This window comes from Zootermopsis nevadensis, unplaced genomic scaffold (assembly GCF_977971745.1).
Source record: "Zootermopsis nevadensis isolate Lab colony 2312 unplaced genomic scaffold, Znev_1.0 Znev_ptg000012l, whole genome shotgun sequence".
Taxonomy (NCBI): Eukaryota; Metazoa; Arthropoda; class Insecta; order Blattodea; family Termopsidae; genus Zootermopsis; species Zootermopsis nevadensis.
The window spans coordinates 983,387-1,004,720 of record NW_028259144.1 but is presented as its reverse complement, the minus strand read 5'-3'; the positions used below and the strand labels follow the sequence as shown (position 1 = coordinate 1,004,720).

The following is a 21,334-nucleotide window of genomic DNA, read 5'->3' as shown; positions in this document are numbered from 1 at the left end:
ACAAAGATGGCTGTCTTCTGGGTTTTAACAACGTGAAGTCTTTGGGGGAAAAGTAGGATGAAAAGGTTGTTTCTGCGACAATTCCAAAAGAAGGCAAATTTTGCAAAGAAAAAAAATAAGGGCAAACATTTAACAAAAGAGACCGTTTCAGTGACATGTCACAAAATAGGAAAATATTTGGCAAAATAATTCAGCGTTTGGAAGCAGTATTTAATTTAAATGAGGCAAATATTTACTAGGAAGTAATAACTGCATTTTGCATTGAAAACAAGTGAATATTTATAAGATATGGCAGTCAATAACCAAACCTCGCTCCGATACGATATACTTCTGATCTCTCCTCTTACAACTTCGATATTACTTCTCTGACCAATATACGCAGCATTAACATCACTCCGACAATACGATTACATCAATGTTATATAACACATCAATAAATGTTGATACAATGAAAAACGAAGAAATGATAAGAAAATTAAAAAATTAAAAATTAGTAATTGAATTAAGAGTTTATAACATACACCTGATGACGGCTCTATGAAAGCCGAAACATGTCGAGAATGTTCCATATGTAAATCGAGTACTCGATACGGAACAAAGGATAATATTTTAACCATCTAATTATCTTATATTACTTTATTGTGATTGACGGACAATTTTAATATATTTTAATACTATTTAAGTGAATATTTACTAGAAAGAAGCTATTTCCCCTTCGAAGTCAGGAGCCAACATGGCGCATCAATTGTCTGATAAATCTCGCGTAGTTTTCTTAGTTACGACATGAGGGGGGTCAGAATTGTGCAGCAGCAGCTCGATCGCTTAGCTTGATGGCTTCACAGTTCAACATCGATGCTGTTGCAATTTCTAGAATCCTAATGCAAGCGTATTATACTAGCAATGCCGTATTGTGAACAACATATTACCATGCGTACAGTCGAATGTAAGTAATTAATAAAAATTATATATTAAAGTTTCATACACATAACAACAAATTTCAAAAAAGGGACTAAAATAATTTACTTAAAAACTTTTTGACTGATTCGTAAAATGTGCATTTCCTTCTGATGGGTTCGTTGGGCGAAAGGGTACGTCAATTTGCTTTACGACATCAAATTATTGCGCAGAAATTCTGTAAACCGGGAATATTGTTATTTAATTCGAAACTTACACGAACTACACAGCAAATTTTGACAAACGCTTGTGTGCACAAATACGTAAAGATAAACCACGAACGAAGAAGTCTAATTAATGACGCTAAAGTTCCCGAGGAACTGAATTTGATCGCTGCCAGTGTCTTTAATACCGTCTTTACGATACCCTGTAGTTCGAAACGACCGTCCATACATTCGAATGGTACCATTCAACTGCTCGAAAAAATCAATAGTGACTTGAGGGTGACATGGAGTCCTCGACATTGATTGCACAAATTAAGACATAATACGAGCTAGTATATAGATGTCGTTGCATTCGAACATCGGAATTTTGATTCGCTATTCATTCCGATATATTGTGTCGTTGTGTGATATCTGCATATCCATTAGTTCCTATGTATATCAAATCTAAAACTTCTTGACGATGGTGAAGAGTCAATTGAATAAACATTTTCTTGGATATTATCCATCGTCTAGTAAAATATAATGGTCCGGAGATAGGGATTAGCTCTATCTAGTGGGCCCAACTGTATAGAAACCTGAAGACGGGAGATAGAGTCCCATCTCCGAAACGTCGTTTTACGTTTTATATTTACTAGACGATGGATAATATCCAAGAGGTCCGGAGATAGGGATTAGCTCTATCTAGTGGGCCCAACTGTATAGAAACCTGAAGACGGGAGATAGAGTCCCATCTCCGAAACGTCGTTTTACGTTTTATATTTACTAGACGATGGATAATATCCAAGGAAATTTTTATTCAGTTCCTATGTAGCTGATTATTCCGTCTCAGGCAAGGGAATGTTTTTGGAGGACATAATGGAATGAGATTTTTTCTTGCTCTATATATATATATATATATATATATATATATATATATATATATATATATGTGTGTGTGTGTGTGTGTGTGTGATGCAATCTGCTTCAACAACTGAGCAATTTCTTATGCCAATGACCATAATCTTGTTCATAATTCCTAGGTTGAATTTGGTGTGAGTTTCTACAGTATTGTCAATATATCTCTCGTCTCTTGTTTCTCCCAAGACATGTATTACGACAGAATTTATTATGTAATATTTAATAGTAGAGGGTAATAAGTGTGCAACCTGGGGCAGGTAAGGCCAATATTGTGAGTGGCAGTGAAAATAGTTGTTCATTGTTTAGGAACGGTGACCCCCCACCGAGCATGTTTTCTACGTTCCAGGAAGACCGATGAACTTATATAGGCAGGCCCGCAAGGTGATTTCACTTCCCTGGAGAGTGATAAACCCCTTACTACTGTTTTCTACATTAATATGTATTGAACTGTGAATGAGCAATCGAGCGGCAATGAATTCAAAGTCATTGAACAGTAACAGTACATAAGTTGATATAATTGCGTCATATTGTGAATTAAAAATTTAATTATTCGTGTTTTTTTCCGTCTAATCACAATTGTATATAAATAAAATTATACATAAGATATTAAAATATCATTTAAATATTTGGTACAACTTTTTACTACATGTTTCGGTCACATTGAACCATCTTCAGGTTGTGATTAGACGGAAAAAAACACGAATAAGTAACAGTACAATGAATTTTGGTCACGTGTCTCTTCATATGCTTAACTTTTGAAGACAATTCTTATAATAAAGACAACTGGATTTGCAGGACGAAGCGAGTCATCATCCGATAATAGAAATCTGCGTAATAAACACAATTAATACACATAAACAAAAAAATGTGTATGACTGGCTAATTATAACAAAATAAATTAGTTTCATTGACAGTTAATATAATTAGTTGAATCAGAACGAAATTCCGATCACGTATCCAATTGGGTGAACAGCCGACCCCAAAACGACTGGCTAATGATTTTGCTTTTGTGGGCCAAAATACCTGCAGTCCCAGTGAAATATTCAGCCGCTGCTTTAAGCAGTGTTTAATTTTTACATGATTTATTTTTACCCAAGAGTAATTGTTAAGGGTCTAATTATGAGACAAACTTAACTTTTTTTACTACACTGATTTTATTCATGGTTTTAAGCTAGAGTTATTTTTGCATGCGCCCTCATAAAACTCCTTTTCTGACGCCTCCACCCACTACCTAAGGGCGAACTACTGTGGGTTTCAGTCATTTACTTAAGGTCAAAATCTAAACCAGAACTTAGCAAAAACGTTACATGAGTCCGGGATTCATGTCGTTTCACCGGCAAACTGACGACAGATAAGGTTTATCATCCACAGCAAAGGCTTGGGAAAGTATGATTCTTATAGGAAACTACGCATTTGTTCCTGGTGATTGCTATGATAGAAATTGGACTCATGTGAAGGACAAAATATTTCTTAAATTCTTTCTAGAACGTGTTCTTGAGCAATGTCGGCCCCCGTCCTCATGTAAGTTCCACTGTGGACCAAACGAAAGCAAATTAAACTCGTGCGACATTTCTGTAACTCAAATATTGACCACATAAAATGTCGCTGATCAACACCACCAAATTCCAGATATTTTTATGGAACGTGCGGAGGAAGTCACGCGGAAGTTGATCTCATGTGGCGCGCTGTCCGTCCGCCTGCTTCTTGTCTCGTCCGAAAGACGTGTCTCCTTTGACGCCCGCTGCGTGCTGGACCGCATAACAAAACTTCCTCGCCCCCCCCCCCCTCAAACAAAACACAACGTTAGACGAATAATGAGATTTTTTTATCGCAGTAAATTAGAACTGCGCGCCTCCAGTGTGAGAGACTGCAAACTAACAAGCCGACATCTTGAAATATTATTCTAAACCTTCGAGTCTATTCATCATTTTTATTTTGTTTACACTTGTTAAGAGAGAAAATATTCTTTGCAGAGACTCGACTCATGAAATTACATTAACGTCGTCTCTGCAGCATTATTCCAGACTGCACGAGTGTGCGCCATTTTACCAACTACTCAGCAGGTTAGCACGGTTGAGACTTTACGTTGTTTTCCTTATTCCTCCGGGCATAAATCGGAGAACCACCAACAGTTCACTGGACACTATACGATTTAACCTTCTAAACTAAAACAGCGTCGTTAAAGGTAGAATAAATCAATTAAATGGCTGACCGACGGATCGACCAACTAACAAAGTAAGCAAATAATCAAGATATCCGTCTTCTGGGTTATTGCGCTGTGTAGTCTGGTCGATGTTAACCAACGTTTCAGAGGTCATACTGCCTCCGTCATCAGGGCGATGAGTATGAAGATTTCTGTCTTCTGGGTTGTTGCGCTGTGTAGTCTGGTCGATGTTAACCAACGTTTCGGAGGTCATACTGCCTCCGTCATCAGGGCGATGAATATGCCAATAGGGTGTGAGGTGCTGGATTTATAGGCCGGGAAGTGAAAGGTCTTCATACTCACCGCTGTGAGAACCTCAAGTCTTACATAAGCAAATAATCCATCTCGAGATTCGAGGTTCTCACTGCGCCGAGTATGAAGACGGCTTGCTTTCTGGGGCGCTGCGCCGTCTAGTCTGGTAAAAAACTACCGATTTCTCAGACGTACATACTGCTCCCATTATCAAGGAGATCCCATAAGACAGCATCCTTTAACGAATTTATTAACCAACTCTCTAACTACGAAATGTGTGTGATGGACCAGAAATAACTACGCCTATTTCAGCGTTCTCTCTCGCCATTCCTCTTGGATTCACCCAACTCATCAGTAAAGGTAATATGGGATGCGAACCAGGTGTCTGCAAGTTGCAGCCAAGTTAGCCTATTCGCCTCCTTCCAGATCCCCTGCGGCGGTTATCTACATCCCTAAAAGTTGGGGAACTAAGTCACACGTGACGCGATTACGTCATGTGGCACGGCACAGTGCAACAGCGGCGTAAGTCTCTCGTCCGTTTATTCTCGGAATGCAGGGCCAAGACAAAGAATTCAATTTCCTGTCGCTCACATTTGGATGAAACGTTTTCACACAAAGGCTCAAAGGTTCAATTAGCGTGTGCTGAATGGCGACAATACTGTTTGACACAAAATATTAATTAACCATTAAATAACAGAAAACCCCTAATTCTAATTATAAACGAAACGAACGGCAATGATATGTGGAATTATTATATGTCGCAAGATTCAAGGTTTAAATTTCTGTGTCACAAGTAACTAACTCCATGGATCAAAGTCCTTCAGAAGGTTACAACCGCTGAGCTAGTCAGGATACTTCCCACTCTTTATGGAACCCGAAGGTTCATTTCCTTATGTAAGACTTGAGGTTCTCACAGCGGTGAGTATGAAGATATCCGTCTTCTGGGTTATTGCGCTGTGTAGTCTGGTCGAGCTCCTCACACCCTATTGGCATATTCATCGCCCTGATGACGGAGGCAGTATGACCTCTGAAACGTTGGTTAACATCGACCAGACTACACAGCGCAATAACCCAGAAGACGGATATCTTCGTTCATTTCCATGTTGACGAGAACCCACACTGAGCCAGATGAATCCAATCCACATTCTCCAAACTTCTAAGATCAAGTTTAATATTATCCTCCCATATTCTCATAAGTCTTCCGAAAAAAGTCTTTTACTTACGGGCTTTGCAACCACAGCTTTTACTACTGGGATACTGGGAACGACTCGATCTTCAAGTGCCTGAGCACTGCGGGTCCCAACTTTTCGTTGGCTCGATCTATAGACATTCGGTAGGACTCCTTGGACGAGAGATCGGCCCGTCGCAAGGCCTCTACCTGTACACAGGACAGTACAAACACAGAAAGACGCAGACAACATCCATGGCTTGAGTGGGATTCGAACCCACGGTCCCAGCGACCAAGCGGCACAAGGCCCGCGCGGCCACTGCATACCCCCACAGTTTTTACACATTTTACATTCCCCTGCGAGCTACGTGCCCGGCCCATGTTCTCTACCTTCGTTTGATGATTCTATTAACATTTGGTGAAAAGTTTAAATTACAGACCTGAAGCTGTAACAGCGACGAATTTTTATGAATTCTTCTCTGGCCACCAGCCGTGTAAGGCGGCTTCATTAAACAGGTGATTGTAACCATAGCAACTATCAGCGCAAGCTACACCATGTTTTATGATATTGTAAGTATAACACCAGAACCGAGGATTAACATAGTTTTTAATCGTGTGCACGAACTCCTCTAGCCTCGTGGGTACGACGCAATGACTCGAACGACTGAGGAATTTGAGAGATGAGGAAGAGGACAGACACAGCAGGTCCCGCCCAATACGGCTCATTTCCTTTTTTTCCTTCTTACGAAGTCTTGGGGGTGTCTTAAACGCCGCTCAGTTTCTAGACCACTGTGCCGCCTGTTACGACAAATTCAATTCGTGCTCCGTGAGGAAATATCCGAGGCGCATCTGCTCCGTTGCACTTAGGGTTCAGGCGTGTTATTTGCCCACACGGAGTTCCGTTTTAGTTTAACGTCTCATCTTCAGTTGCGAGACTGGAATATGTAAAATAATAAGAAACCAGTGTCTGTAGTAATCATCGACGCCCGCAGACAGCCGACATTAGTATAGGACTTTGTAAAAGGTTATGTGACCCTTTAAAACACAGTGGTAACTTTATGTACCACGTGTTCTAACATTCAGGAACCCTGATTGCCACCGTAAACAGAGATCATTTCCTTAAACATCGTTAACCAACTGAACGTTGTCATGGAAACGCACTGTTTCTTCTTTTTTTTCAAGGTATGAAGTAAATTTTTAAATATTCCACACAAAAGCTTCGTGATAAAGGATAATAATATTAACAGCTGATTTAATCAAGCGACATTTGACAAAAAAAAAAGCAGCAGAAGATATGAAAATAAGAAACATACAAAGAACGTATTAACAGTAACACAAATTCAGTCATAATGATTTCTGCCAATTGAATTCTGGGTCCCATCAAAGAGCGACTTTTCAACAATACGACAGACAGAGAGGGAGTTGTCATGACGACGAGAAGTCTTGTGATCGAGTTTGTGGGAACAACACAATTACACTGGGCCGGAGGGTTTGCTCCAACTTTGATCTGTAGTCTGACATTCCCATGCGGGTTTACAGATAACAGCTTCGGTTTTAACTTTTGCAGTAATCACACCAAACAGTGCTGGATCCAGCCGCCTGAAATTCAAATTAAATTAGCATTCACAAGTTCGCAAACTTCAGGAGCTGCCTAAGTAGGTCGGCGCGATACGAATCGAGAACACACGGAGATGATCGTGGCGAGTGTTAATGAACTTTGTCAGTATTTACTATTAACGTAACTTAATATTACGTATAACGGCGTCAAACCAAACGCTGTTACTGAGTGCTTAAACTTTCCTGCTCTGTATTCGGGAGGTCCTGATTTTAAATCCGTACCGGGAAACTGACCGCCACGGTGGTCTAGCGGTTAGAACGCTGGCCTTGTAATCCTGGGGTCTCGGGTTCGATTCCCGGCGGTGCCCGAATTTATAACTTGTGTTGGGCAAGGCCGTGGTCTAGGCAACACGGAGTTTTCCTCCGTGGCATCCCAACAATTACTCCATTCACACACAGAAGAAGGCAATGGCAAACCAATTATGGATCATCTGCCAAGAACGTATATGAACAGGTCCCAGTCCGAGAAAAGGATGGAAGGATCCTGTTCATATGGACCTGTCGTCAGACAGAACACTAAATAAATAAATACCCGGAAACTGGCTGTTCTGACTCAGGTTTACCGTAGGTTTCCTCAGTTGCTCCTGGGAAATGCCGGGATAGTACCTGAAATTAGACCAATATTACATCCTTCCACGTCCATTGCCATTCATTGCTTACTATCATACAATCATCTGACAGTATGCAGTCTGAGCTACTAACACCGAAATTCTTTGTTACTGTGCCACTAGAATTAGGAAGACCGGGAACCGACGCAGTGGAAGAGGGTAGATAATTCCGCGTGTCCTGCAGTATCCTAGCAACTAATCGCTACCACAATGCAGCTTTTCATTCTAACTTAATGACTCACACATACTCAGACTGACTCTAATAATCTACAGACGTTTTGAATAAATAATCAATCACCTGATGAAACCAGGTATTAAAAAACCGCAACCATCCACCCAGACAATTAATGAACTGACTCGTATGTCGCGATCCGCCACTTGGCGCCAACAGGTAGACGCGGGGTTAAATTAGTTCTGAGCCGGCAGAGCTCGACGCACGAGAACGTACCACAGTTCGCAGTAGCAACACTCACAGACAGCCACAGGCCGGCCCCTGCCGCACTCATAAGACTGGAATGTCTCTCTTAAACCTTACCTTCACGTCATTTACAAAAATGAGGTTGCACCGACCGAGTCCTGCAAGGGGTAACAATTATATCTGCGGTGGAGAGAATGTGACGAGGAGCTTTGACGCAGAGAACAAAGGCGTAGAAAAATGAGGACAGCGACAAGGAGGCACCAGAATCAGGAGGACAGGAGCCCATAATTTACTCGTAATTAATCAACTTGGCAGCTGCTGAGCCTCTCGCGGGAACAAAGGTTCAGACCTCTCGTTTTAGGCATTTCAGTACCGAGAAACATATCGATAGTTTGATGAATTCCAAAAGTCAAACATCGCTTTCGGAAAACTTGGGGGGGGTTTGCGGGCAGGGAAAAAAAAACACTGCCTTCAGAATTACAGAGCAGACCGAGTGATGACTGGAAGCGAGGGGGTTCATGCGGTCTCCGCTCGGCCCCGGAAGTTTCCAGTTTCGCCGCCGCGAGACTGGAAACTTCGCCACTTAACTGGACTATACATTAATGTGTTCTAATAGCAGTTTTCTTGTAAATTAAAAGAAGGTTAACTCTTTTCAAACACCCGGGGGGGGGGAAGGAAACCTAAATGCACGTTAACCAAAATTAAGTAAAATAAAATATCGATGCGTGGTATTGGCCACACTCGGTCACTTAAGGAGAATCGATCCAACATTCTGTTTCAGGCCATTTCTGCGCACAGTGGAAATAACATGCACCTCACCTTTTAGCAATAAACTAGAAATGCCCACTGAAATTAAACGGAAAATCAAAAACATATTTTTCTTACGATGCCCTGGTAAACTTAAGTCCTTTTACGTCTTCACACAGCAAAAATTGTATTCAACGCCGTTTTGTGCAAAGCGTCGAGTCATTGGACACCAGTGTACCCAATTTTACAAACAAAATATACACTCTGGATGATTACGGATTTTCTCCGCAGAGCGTATTCATGTGTCCAGAATGATTCTCAGAATAAACAGTGATCATTTCCCTTGAAGGCATAAACCAATTGAATACGCGTTGTGTTTTCCTTGCGGTACGGGCTGATTTCTTAAATAACGTACCATTCCGATGAGTTTCTGCATCAGATGATTTGTACGTTTACATTATTTCTCATACCAGAATGCTCTTCAGCAGAAAAACTGCAAAGCACTCTCTGGCCACTTAATGGTTTGCAAACACTCCTGCTGCTTCTGGACCTAACAGCACAACGAGTTCCCCTCCGTTTCTAACAAGCACACAGACTTACACACACGGCAACCAGCACATCCCAGAGCTTCTGCGGTTGTTCCATCTTCCCGACTTTCTTCTTATTCTGCAGCAAATATTAGCGCGATCAAATCAAGGATGAGGTGGGGTGGGAGGAGGAGGAGGTAAGAATTATTTTTATTTAAATTGGAGTTTCCGATAAAAATACCAAAACCTGTTCTCACAGGTCCTGTCTGATAGAAGCAAAACTGTTATATTCTTCGTGGGTGAACTGGTTTTCAATCCCAGAATTTGAGAGAAAAATAAAAATAAAATAAAGAAAGCTTCTTCTCTTAGTACGTTTCCATGGTGACATTTAATTTCTGTTACTGGGCGTCGGTGGGAAACGTTCCTTCTACGTATTTTTATCCTCAAACACAAAATAAGTTCAGACGAGCATGGCAAATGCTTCTAAGCGTAGCGTAAATAAGTGTTAAACCTGTCTTCTTCGGAAATAAAACTGACCCCGTGAATCTCCGACGGGCAATGATACTGATAGTGAACAGAAGCGAAACTTTAAAAAACCAAGGAGTATCTCCTTATTTACATGGGGCAGAATATTAATATTTCGTTACATGACCGCTCCTCCCACGTGTGACCAGGTGGGCGAAGCCCCGCCCCACGTGGGGGAGGGGAAAAGGTATAGGAGCACCGAGTAGCGCCAGCGGCCCAGTCCTCTACGTGCCATGGCCCCCTCTGCGTGCCTCGTCGTGGCCCTCATCGTGGCCCTGTTCCTCACCTGCTCAGGTGTGCAGACCTCAGACGCGACAGGTAAGCGAGCCACTGCATAAACTTCTCGTACATGTAAGTTTTCCATTTTCCAAAAAAAAATTGAATAAAAATTAATCAGTGTCCTTCTGTTTTTTTGAACGTGTAATACGCGTGTACATTTCCGAATTGTACTTCAAACCCTCTGAAGCCGAAACTCGTCTAAATATTATTTAAATATTCAGTCAGTACCGCAAAGAAAACACAACACTTTACCGTTAAAGAGATCAATTGGGAAACTCCTTTAAGGAAATGATCGCTGATTACACTGAGAATCACACACAAACCCATGATACGAGGTTTCAATATGCGACACGAATCATAATCATCTATTCATTTCTTAGTTTTCGGTGTGGAATTTTATGCAGTTGATCTTTCGGATACAAAAATTTTACGTTCCCACAACAGCGAAGACATCGCAGTATAAATTCATAGGGAGATAACCGACGTTTCAAAGGTGCATACCTCCTATTTGATTTCCCTTAAGGCTTATACATTCGGCACTAAATAAAGTATGTGGTTCATACGTAGTGGAAAAGACAACCTTTATTTATCGCTTCCATAATTTAAACTTCACTGCTCTCTAAAATACATAAAATAAGTTCTATTAGCTTAAACGAACGTTAACGTTGTGTATATATATATATCTTGTGGGACAGGGATAATCACTTAATATTTCGATCGTTACAAGGTCATCTTCAGGATAATCTATAAGATACAGCAGAAAGTGTTGGTGGCCAAAAACACCTGAATTTGTATGGAGGGACTGAGAGACACCGGGAATATTTTCCATTTAGGATTCATTTTAATATTATTTCTCCATATGAACGTAGGTCTTATATTAATTCTTCCCAACCAGTATTCTGCATGCATTTTCATCGTCCCCCGCGGGGAGAACAATAAATGCTGCAGAGGACGTCAAACCTGCGACCCTTAATTTCCGGCTAACGTAAAACCGAGTACGCTGCCACCGAGACAGGGTCTCTTGGTATCCTGCCGCTACAAATTAGCCACAGAAACACTCTTGCGGTGCTTTAGACACAAATTGGTTTTCACGGAACACGGCGTCGGAACGGAAAAGACGCAAAACTTAAAAAAAAAAACTGAACATTTTTGTAGAATTCGCAATTAATTTATTTCTGACCTCCCATTGCCCAGATGCTGGCGTGACTAAGCAACGGAAATTACGTCCTTCTTTCTGTCCGTCCGTTTAATTTTTCACATCCGCGTCTCGACACGGAGACTGTCAAAATGTTAACTCAGAATACTGTGGTTACAGCGGAAACATTACGCGTTGCAGAGGCATTGAAAGAAGGTACATGGAAAATAATTAGAATTAAAGGCCCTGTCTCATCTAAAATCTTGATAACTATTTGTGCTATATTAATTAACCCTTTGAAGCCGAAGATCGTCTGAATATTATTTATGAATTCAGTCCGTACCGCGAAGAAAACACTACACCTCACCATTACGAAAATCAGCTGGTTAACCCTTTGAAGCCGAAGCTCGTCTTCATAATATTTACGAATCCAGACCTTACCGCGAAGAAAACACTTCACTTAACCATTAGAAGTCGAATCAGGCGGTACCACATAAGATTTAACAAAAGAACATCCCGGTCAAAGCCTTAAGGATATTTATTTAATTCTCAAACCTGTCACCAACTTACACGGGCCCCAAATAGAACTAATTCCGTGGAGCTGAGTGTCCCGTGCTTATCCCACACGACACCCGGAGAAACATCGCCGTTTTCACAAAAGACGTCAAATTTAATCTCCCCTCAGCCACAATCTTCAACCCGTTTCCTCTAAGATCTATTTTAATATTATCCTTCCATATGCGCGTTCGTCTCTCAAGCGTTTTCTTACTTTGGCGACTGACGACGAAGTCTGTATCTGCTGAAGCTGCGATTTGCATAACAGAATCAAAACTGCACAGAAATACACGGAATAAAAATCCACTAGACAACAGGCGCTCTGCAAACTAGCATCAACAGGTGTCGATTTAGTTTCAACCTCCTCCTTCCCCTTCCCTTCCCCCATGACTCGGTCAATTTGAACCAGTAGCGGAAATCGTCGTAAAGAACGCCACTCGAGCCCGAATTTGAGTCACCAATTAGCTTAACTCTACCGGTTATAGCTTTATAAAATCAATCATCGAAACATTTAATTTCATTTAAATGCTCAATCTGCATATTTTTATAAACACGTTTTAAAAATACCCTGGGTCACTCTATAATATGCTAATTAGCAGATCATATTTTTGTGTGTTACGCTTCACGGCTGCAATGCAGATCAATAGCGCCAATCAAAAATTACAAAGCGAACGAAAAATAAAACATCTCTTATATCATTATATACCTACGAATACATAAACTGGTTGACTGACAGATTAGCTGGATGACTTGCTCACTGTGTCACATATTTATAATAATTGCAGATGCAAAACTTTTAATACTGTAATGTAACCCGACACCAAATCCTGATCCTAGTTTAAGGCAGTTCGACCCAGATATCGTAGTCAAAATTATTCTATTGAGGCACTGTCCTTCCATCCAAGTCTTCTTCTTACAAGTGTTCATTCTCCTTGAAATTTCCCAACAAGTATTTTGTACACGCAAATTAAATGTGAGTGTCCGTGACAATGGTATATTATTAAAATGGCGTCGTCTTGATACAACACAACAAATATTCTGCTTGTTCCCATATGCCTTTCTTTCCGGTGCAGTCTCCTCCTTAGTTAAACATTCGTAAGGGAGACACGAGAGTGGCCCGTGCGCTCTCACAGAGAATCGACGGCCATTAATTGACTTACGTACATCCGAAATCGAAGATTTATTTTCGTGCTGAATGTGCATAAAAGGAGCCTGTTCGTCCACACGCATGTTCCATCTCCGAAAATACTTAATGGATCTCCGTTAAATTTCTTGAGATAACTTAATTTTAGATCTTATCTGTCAGACACGAAGATCAACTCAATATTTATCGATTTCTTAGAAACGTGGAACGATGTTTAATGACATGAATGTAAGGAAAAATATAGGCTACTGTCTGCCTTTACGAAGTGTGAAAATTCTAAATGTATTTACAATATATTAGGCCTACACTACACCATATAAAATTGCATTACATTATATGTCATATTATACTACACTACATTAGATAGCATTACTTTATTTTACGTTAAGCCGTATTGTTGTTTTGTATCAGTACAAAGTAGTTTTATAACTTAAAATAAAATTATAATAAGCAGGCGCGTATGTATAAAAACAATGAACATATTTAATTTGTAATGATTGCATTTCGAATTCAAATGCCAAAGTCGTTTTGTAATGAGAACAAGAGATGAAATATTTTAACCTGAAAGACTGTCTGCATTCGATATAATCTTGTTATTAATTATGTCATAAACACTCCTTGCATTTCTTAACGAGAGTTCAAATCTCTTGTGTGAGAAGAAAACACATTCAAACGAAACACAACCAATTCCGGAATACTTAACAGGGGCGTACGCCAGAGGCGCCTTTCTGGAAACGCGGGGAGAGCGAGTAACCTGTTGGCTTGTTTCCGTTTATACTTGCAAATGCGAGCGTCGGCGGGGGACGCATTTGAAATCCGGAAGCGGACCTGAATTGCAATTTCCCGACAAAAAGGAAGGTCGCTGCACCGCCCGATCCTGAAAGTGACTAAAAAAAAAAACCCGTCTGATCATCGCAATGATTTCGTCAAACTCCTCCTAATTTCACTGTGCGCATTCTTAAAATGTGAACGAACGTCAAGGAGGAGAGGTTAGCTCAACACTCCCGCGTCGCGTTTTAGACTTCCTGCGCTGAAATAACCGGCCATCCTTACTAATGTTTCTGTGGTTACCCTCAGCCACTCCAGACAAATACGGGAATAATATCTTAAATCAGGCCACAACCGCTTCCTTCTATTTCCTTTTTCAATTGATATTCGTTAATGATAAAATATTTCGTCGCCATAACAAAAATAAATTTCATTTTGTTATCAAGTGGCGAAACGTGATAAGCCGACAATGAATGCTCTTGCATTTTTTTACTTTATTTCCCTAAGAATCGTCTGAATTTTTGTCACGACACTCTGAATCACCCTGTATAGTCTGCGTCATTAAGAACATTGTTAGATAAACCATAAATATATCTGGAATCGGGTACTCAAACCGAACGATGCAATTCTTGTTACCTGAGAACTCGACACTCGGCTCTGAATCCTTCCGAGAAACTCAGAACACACGTTTGTAACCCGTATCGAATATTTTTAATCGATTAGCTATTCAGAATCAACGAATTGTTTCTGCCAGAAGCATTCTATTGGAAATAACAGACATGCCCCTGCGAATGCTGCAATCGCGCACAGCAGTTGCGGCAAGTTCTGTAATTGGAGAGAGGCACTCGTGGCTTCATTTCTGACTGTTCGCGGTTTCCCCATAAAGCAGCTTCTTGCACGATATTTGAGGTCATTACAGCGGTGAAGGCCCTTCCCTGAAGAAGGAAGCAGTATGCTCCTCCGAAACATTGATACCTGCCTACATGTTAAAACCCAGATGACGAACATCGACAAATTTCTTACAGTTCTTTGGATGTAAAAATAGTTGGACAATTCCATCGATAGTAGCGGCCATTGTGACGACACCACTTCTAGCCCTACGGCCCTTCCTACTGCCCTGTCGTCATAATGATTAATCGAAAAATAAACCTCACAATCAACAAAAGACCACGAATCCAATCACTGAGACTACTAAATAGATAAACGAAGTAAATACTGGAGCCATTGCGTGTTTAAAATTCTATTAAACACGTAAAGGCGGTGTAGGAGGATGTAGCTCAGCGGCCGTCGCTTGTCAGGGCGAACGGAAGGAAACCGCAGCAGCTTAGTGAACCCACAACAAACACTTAACGTGATAACCGCGTGTTATTTCTGTAAATTCCTTACATCTTTCTACGGAGGTCGATTCTTAGGTAACATCGTTGCAACTTCAGAGACTATAATTGTACATCCTGTTTAAATGTTCACTGTTTCCGCCTTGACACAGCATCCACACGTATTCATGCTTCGTGCCTTAATATAACTCTTGTTACGTACATCTGGTTCAGGACAGGGACAGGTGGCGGGCTCTTGTGACGACGGTAACGAACCTTAGTGTTCCATAAAAGGCGGGGCATTTCTTTGTTTCTAGAGCGACTGTTAGTTTCTCAACACGGAAACGTCTCCGTGGAGTTTTCACCGACGCTCATCAGCAGAACTTGGTATCGCCTGCAATTGCATGATTAGACTATACGCTACACAACGGTGTCGGAGAAGTTGCCGCATCTTCACGGCGTTTAGTGTTCTTAAGGAAGCGTGCGATTCTGAACTATATCTTGATATTCTGCGGACCTTGTTTTGATAAAACTTCGCACTTTCATCAGATAATGCACGCCGTTACACGAAATGTGTCGCCGTCTGGAAGAAGTTAAAACATACCGGAAAATACCAGCTTATGTTCGATAAATACGTAAATCATCAAAGCGAAAGGAAACGTAATGAAATGGAACCCGGTGGTCTTCCTCAGTCTATCCATCTATGATAGGCAACAAGCGATTCTTTTTTATTAAATCTTTCACAGTACTGCAAAATTCCGTAAATATAATATCTATACACTAAACACTTAATAAAACCCGTACTCTGGCTACGTCATAAAAGGAGCTCACCGTCCCACATTTAAAAAAAATGGCGCTTTGGCTTACTTAATGCCGAAACCTAGCAAAAGCCATATTATTGCGTCACTTATGTCGTGAGGCGGTTTTACGACACCTTTGTGTGTATTTTTATGTTAAGTTGCTAATGTAGCTTTTAAGGCATAAATCAGTCCCCCCCCCCCCCCCCGCGATGTACCGCAAAGTTCATCTTAACGATCATACAGTTTTCATCAGCTGCTAAGTAAAAATAAACGGGGTTAGAGGCTAACTTCATCGGTATCTCCAGCCAATATCTAGAATAGAACGGTATCTTAAAACATTCATTTGTCGCCTCCTTCTAAATCCATACACAATATTTACTCATAAGCATCTCCATTTTCGTTCCACATAATACAAAATTGACAATTGAAAAAGCGTCATTAAATAACATTAAATCCATTAATAATCATAAGGTATATGAGAAGAGAAAATAATATATATATTTGTGCTTATTACTCTATTTGTGGAAATAGATTCATAGGTTGTTTATTTTTAAAAATATGAATTCAAAGCGAATAAAAAGCAAAACACTAACTTCATTTAGTCCGAAATGTTAAAGCATTTAAATATATGTATATTTTTTTCTGTATCGCAAAAGCTGTTGTGGAGTTAGTCGTAAAATCTGAAAACAAAGGGTTCTGCACATATCTGATAACCTATTTTTATCAAAGCTTACCGCCGAATAAAAAAAAAAGACTGACCACGAAAATAACCTTGTGCAGGGCGAATTTCAAATTAAAACTGAAGTTAATATGACAGTCGCCAAGGGCCTCTGAGAACAATGAGAATACTTTTATCTTTTGTTTCAAAATATGCGCGCCAATATTTAATTAAAGATTTGGTTAGATTGTTGTTTCATAAAGCAAAGGGACGGCCCCGGGCAAACTCCCAATAACGCGACACATTACACTACATCTATTTGCGTTAAAGCACAGGAAGTTTTCACGAGGTTAGGTTAGCCTGTTCAATACCTGAAGGATTCATCCCAGAGAATTATAAAATCGGAAGCCACATTTCAAATAACGCTTTCTAAAAATAAGGCTGAAAGCTACACTGCGAATTTTTGAGGTTATATCCGACAAATAATACAGTTGAGAAATATATTAACGTAAATTATACATACAATCTGATTATCAAATCTGTAATCAGGCTGTTAATTAACAGTCCTTGCTAGTCTCGAGAGACAGGTCTCTGAAGGACGCTGCGCCCTGGCTGTTCACGGAAGTACTCAAAAACTTCGCTCCGTTGTTGTCCGCAGGAAGAACTCGTAAACAAAGCCACAGAACCAACGCTAAAACGGACGGGGTAAATAATGGAGTACACGGAATGTAGCGGTCTAACTCAGCGACACTGATTTGATCATGGGGCGGGTTCATAAATAAGGCACGCGAGTTCCCGATCTAGATCGACTGGACCACTTTCACCTCCGCAGATCGTAAATGAACGTGAGATTCAGTGACCCTCGACACTGTCCATGATACTCACGATATATCTCGATTATAAACTGATATTTCGATCCCAGTTTATCTAATGATTCGCAAGATTTCTGAAATCCCTTCATCTGTTATTAATTCAGGATTACGGTTACTTTTTAAACAATAAAATTTACATGTAAACATGAAATAAATGTTAACATTTACAGAGCGTGCGCGTACTTTTCTTATCTCACGCAAATGATCATCATCCACTGAAGGTTATATCAATACCTTCAACGTCAAGCTATCAATAACACCGACATGGATGCCGTTCCATCTTCTGAGGTCGCAGCGACGATTACTCTTTGGTTCTTTACTTCTGTGTAGTGTTTCATACCTTCAACAGTACAGACTTCCATCGAGGCAAATTTCTTGTAACGTGGCAAACGAAAATACATCTGCCGTACGTAATCTACACGAAATTTCATTCACGAGCTAACAATTACAAGCATGACGTAATATCCATAACATTCAACTTAGACGAAATCTCATCGATAACGCGGAGAATGACTTACAGAAGTACGCTTAAAATAAAAAATACTTTTATTACAGACGATTAGAGCGAACCTGGTGATAGTTGTAACTGAATTGCGAAACTAATGCAAAACTAGCGGAGAGGCATGGAACGAGCCGCATTATATAAACTTTGAAGAGCGCTCATCAGCACCGACTATACCCTGCAGCAACAGTACAATTTGCCTGTTACCCTCATGAGTAATTCAGATGGTCTCTAATGGAGCTGATCCAATCTTCATCACACAGGAGCGCCTCGTTTAGGGGGCAGAAACAAAGAACGTAGCATAAGACAGGCAGCGTACAGAATGTTCAGTCCATTTTCAAGTGCATTTGTATACAGAAAGGACTACCATCAACGTAACAATATCAACCACACGCAACTATTAACCCGTTCTATTCTGGCTCTTATTCAAGGAGACATTCTTACGATCCGGCCTTTTCCAGCGCCTGTCACATTCCACAGGCAGTTTCGCGATTGCTCGGTACATAAATCAGAAACAGGAAGGCGGTGATATTCAGAGTCTTGAAACACGGACACCTGACAAATAATTTCTGCTCTCAGTCACAAAAGTTTGTAAAATAAAATTGCTTTCTGAACACGTAAGAATGTTTTGCCAGTTCAGTAACCAGAAAATCCTAGGCTGCAGTTCTTGAAGCGACATCAGGCCATTGCGTTTTTCACGACTGTCTTTTGTTCGCAGAGATGGAAATGGCCTTCCGCCAGAGAAACGAAGATTCTCCGAGCGACGAGGTCGAGTTCCTCAGGAAACGAGCGGTGAGTCCCATACGAACGCACCCTCTGCCCCGAGACACGTAACAACGGTCCTTACAGACAAAACTGTGTAGAAAATGTGTGCACGTGTGGTACTAAATTATAAAATTTTAATTCTCATGTACTTTCAAGAAGTTGAGCAGAAGGAAATTAACACTGAAATCGCTTTAAGCCCTTCCATGCTGGAATGATAACATATATAAATGATAAGACGTAATTTACAAGGGTGAAAAGCCACGACTAATTGGTTTGAATAGCAGCGAGGGGGGAACAGATTTTTTCTGTTCTATTCTGAAACGAAACGTCCAATGCTTCTGAACGAGATAACACGTGTCTGCCATGGAAAGGGTAAAGTTTATGTACAACGAGTAACAGATAAGTGACAATATCCTTCCAAGTGGAGCATTCAACACTTGCAACCCCCGAAAAATTAGTAGAATTTCAAACGTCTGATAAAAAAAACCTAGACAAATATCTAAGTATTTAAAATAGAAATCTTCTTTACAAACTGTCGTAAATTTTAGCTTGTAAGGTATACATAATTCACTGGTTCCTCACCTCTGTTAATTCACAAACGATTTTCTAAAAAATAAATTCTTTCACGGCCCACGCAGACGACTCTCAGCGCCACATTTCGTGAACCATCTAAAAGGAATAGAACGAAAGAAACTTGCAACATTTCATAAATAAAAAGACTACCAGAATCAGCACCCGCATAATTATATTCGTGAAACTTCCTTTACAGAACAATGACGAACAAATGTGCGCCATTATGAATTTATTTCCGGAGAACAATGAGTTCGCGAGCCACAGTTTGATAACCACTAGCATAGATGCATGCCCTGTAGCATAGCATTGCTAATTTCCATAATAAAAGCCTGTTTTATTTGTCTCTTGCAGTCGAACCTTGGAAGCAGAGTGAGTACCTGCATCTTTTAGAAATTGCACGAGACTTCGACAAGGAGAATTTGTAAAAATAGCCCAGTATTTATATTAAGATATTAAGATGAGGGACTGGTTAATATTGCCGAATGCAGAAACATAAAAGCCTCGAGGAGTCATAAATGGCACAGTGTCCGAGAAAAATGCCCTGACATTGCATATTTATGAAATGCCTACACACGATTATCACAGGTGAAGAGCTTAGGTTAGATTATATTAGGAAAACTTACATTACTGACGCACAAGCGAAAATGATAAATTCAGTTCAGAAGGGCCACTGGTTTTAAACGAGATATGTCGTGCGTAGCACGTAAAGGGATAATAAATGTAACAGAGAACATTGTGTCTTGTGGAACTCCAAATTATGTGATCACTATAATACTATTTAATTAGCTTATAATTTTAAATTAACACTGGGATCGACGAATCTCGTAACTGTTTTCGAAAACCTAACGTAACTGGCGAAAAAGAGCGACAGACCGCATGATGCATTACGAAGGCTCCTGACAAAGCACAGCCCTCTGGAAAAAGCACGAATCGGACGGCGTCTCATATCATATTAGAAAGAAATATGAAAATTAATAGCTTTCGTTATTATGTTGATCAGACTGTCTTGTTAAACACGCTTGTATAAGTAAGACTTGAGGTTCTCACAGCGATGAATATGAAGATTTCTGTCTTCTGGGTTATTGCGCTGTGTAGTCTGGTCGATGTTAACCAACGTTTCAGAGGTCATACTGCCTCCGTCATCAGGGCGATGAATGACGGAGGCAGTATGACCTCTGAAACGTTGGTTAACATCGACCAGACTACACAGCGCAACAACCCAGAAGACAGAAATCTTCACGCTTGTATAAATCCAGACTTTTCTCATATCTAGAAGACAACGCAGAAGCCTGTACTGTCTTGTACGTACGTTGTTACATTTAAAAACTTCTTTCTTAAACGAAGATTGTAGTGACGTTACATCCTTTAACGTAATATTACAGTTGTCCTCATCATATATCTGCATATCAGAGTAGTCTTAAATGTTTTATTTCCAAGTTTAGAAATGTATCTGAATTACTGGTGAATGTTTGTAACACATTCTAAGATAACTTCAAAGTCCGGAATCCTAAAATTTAAAGATCCGGACTTCGAACGTATCCACAAGAGAATTGGGCAATGGTTCGAGACTTAAATTTTCTCGCGGGAAACCCAATATCACGAAATCATTTTCGTTGAGACACAAATGTAGAGCTAGTCTGGGCAGTGGCTTTGTCTCCTTCATCAGCTTCCTCGTCCGCCCGACGAAGTTGTGGCTTATATTTCGTCTTGCGCTCGGGGCTTCCCATTATTAGGCGATAAGTCAAAAATCGAAGTCCCGTGCCGGCTATATTAAATATCTCTTATGTTCCTCTAGGCCCATCTTGCGTGTCCACGGCAATCGCTGGATGCAGTTTCGCCGACAGAAAGATTGAAAATTAAAGACTGGGCGTTAATTTCTATTTGTAGTAA

The 21,334-nt window shown here is 40.4% G+C and overlaps 2 protein-coding genes across 2 annotated transcripts in view; one reads left to right on the top strand and one right to left on the bottom strand.

The window, feature by feature from the left end:
• The window catches only part of LOC110833401 (lysosomal Pro-X carboxypeptidase), a 44,056-nt gene that overhangs the window by 13,884 nt on the left and 8,838 nt on the right, over window positions 1-21,334 (bottom strand). The gene's annotated exons all lie outside the window — the stretch shown is intronic.
• LOC110833406 (uncharacterized) lies at window positions 10,314-20,460 on the top strand. Its single transcript, XM_022071447.2, has 3 exons — window positions 10,314-10,398; window positions 18,825-18,898; window positions 19,796-20,460. The coding sequence occupies exons 1-3, from the start codon at window positions 10,314-10,316 to the stop codon at window positions 19,832-19,834; spliced, it is 198 nt and encodes a 65-aa protein (XP_021927139.2). The 3' UTR covers window positions 19,835-20,460.

Excerpts from the sequence above, each read along its gene's own strand:
- LOC110833406 (XM_022071447.2), top strand. The coding sequence starts at position 10,314 with ATGGCCCCCTCTGCGTGCCTCGTCGTGGCCCTCATCGTGGCCCTGTTC. Across the intron at positions 10,399-18,824 it reads GCAGACCTCAGACGCGACAG|AGATGGAAATGGCCTTCCGC; the intron begins GTAAGCGAGCCA and ends TTTTGTTCGCAG. Across the intron at positions 18,899-19,795 it reads AGTTCCTCAGGAAACGAGCG|TCGAACCTTGGAAGCAGAGT; the intron begins GTGAGTCCCATA and ends TGTCTCTTGCAG.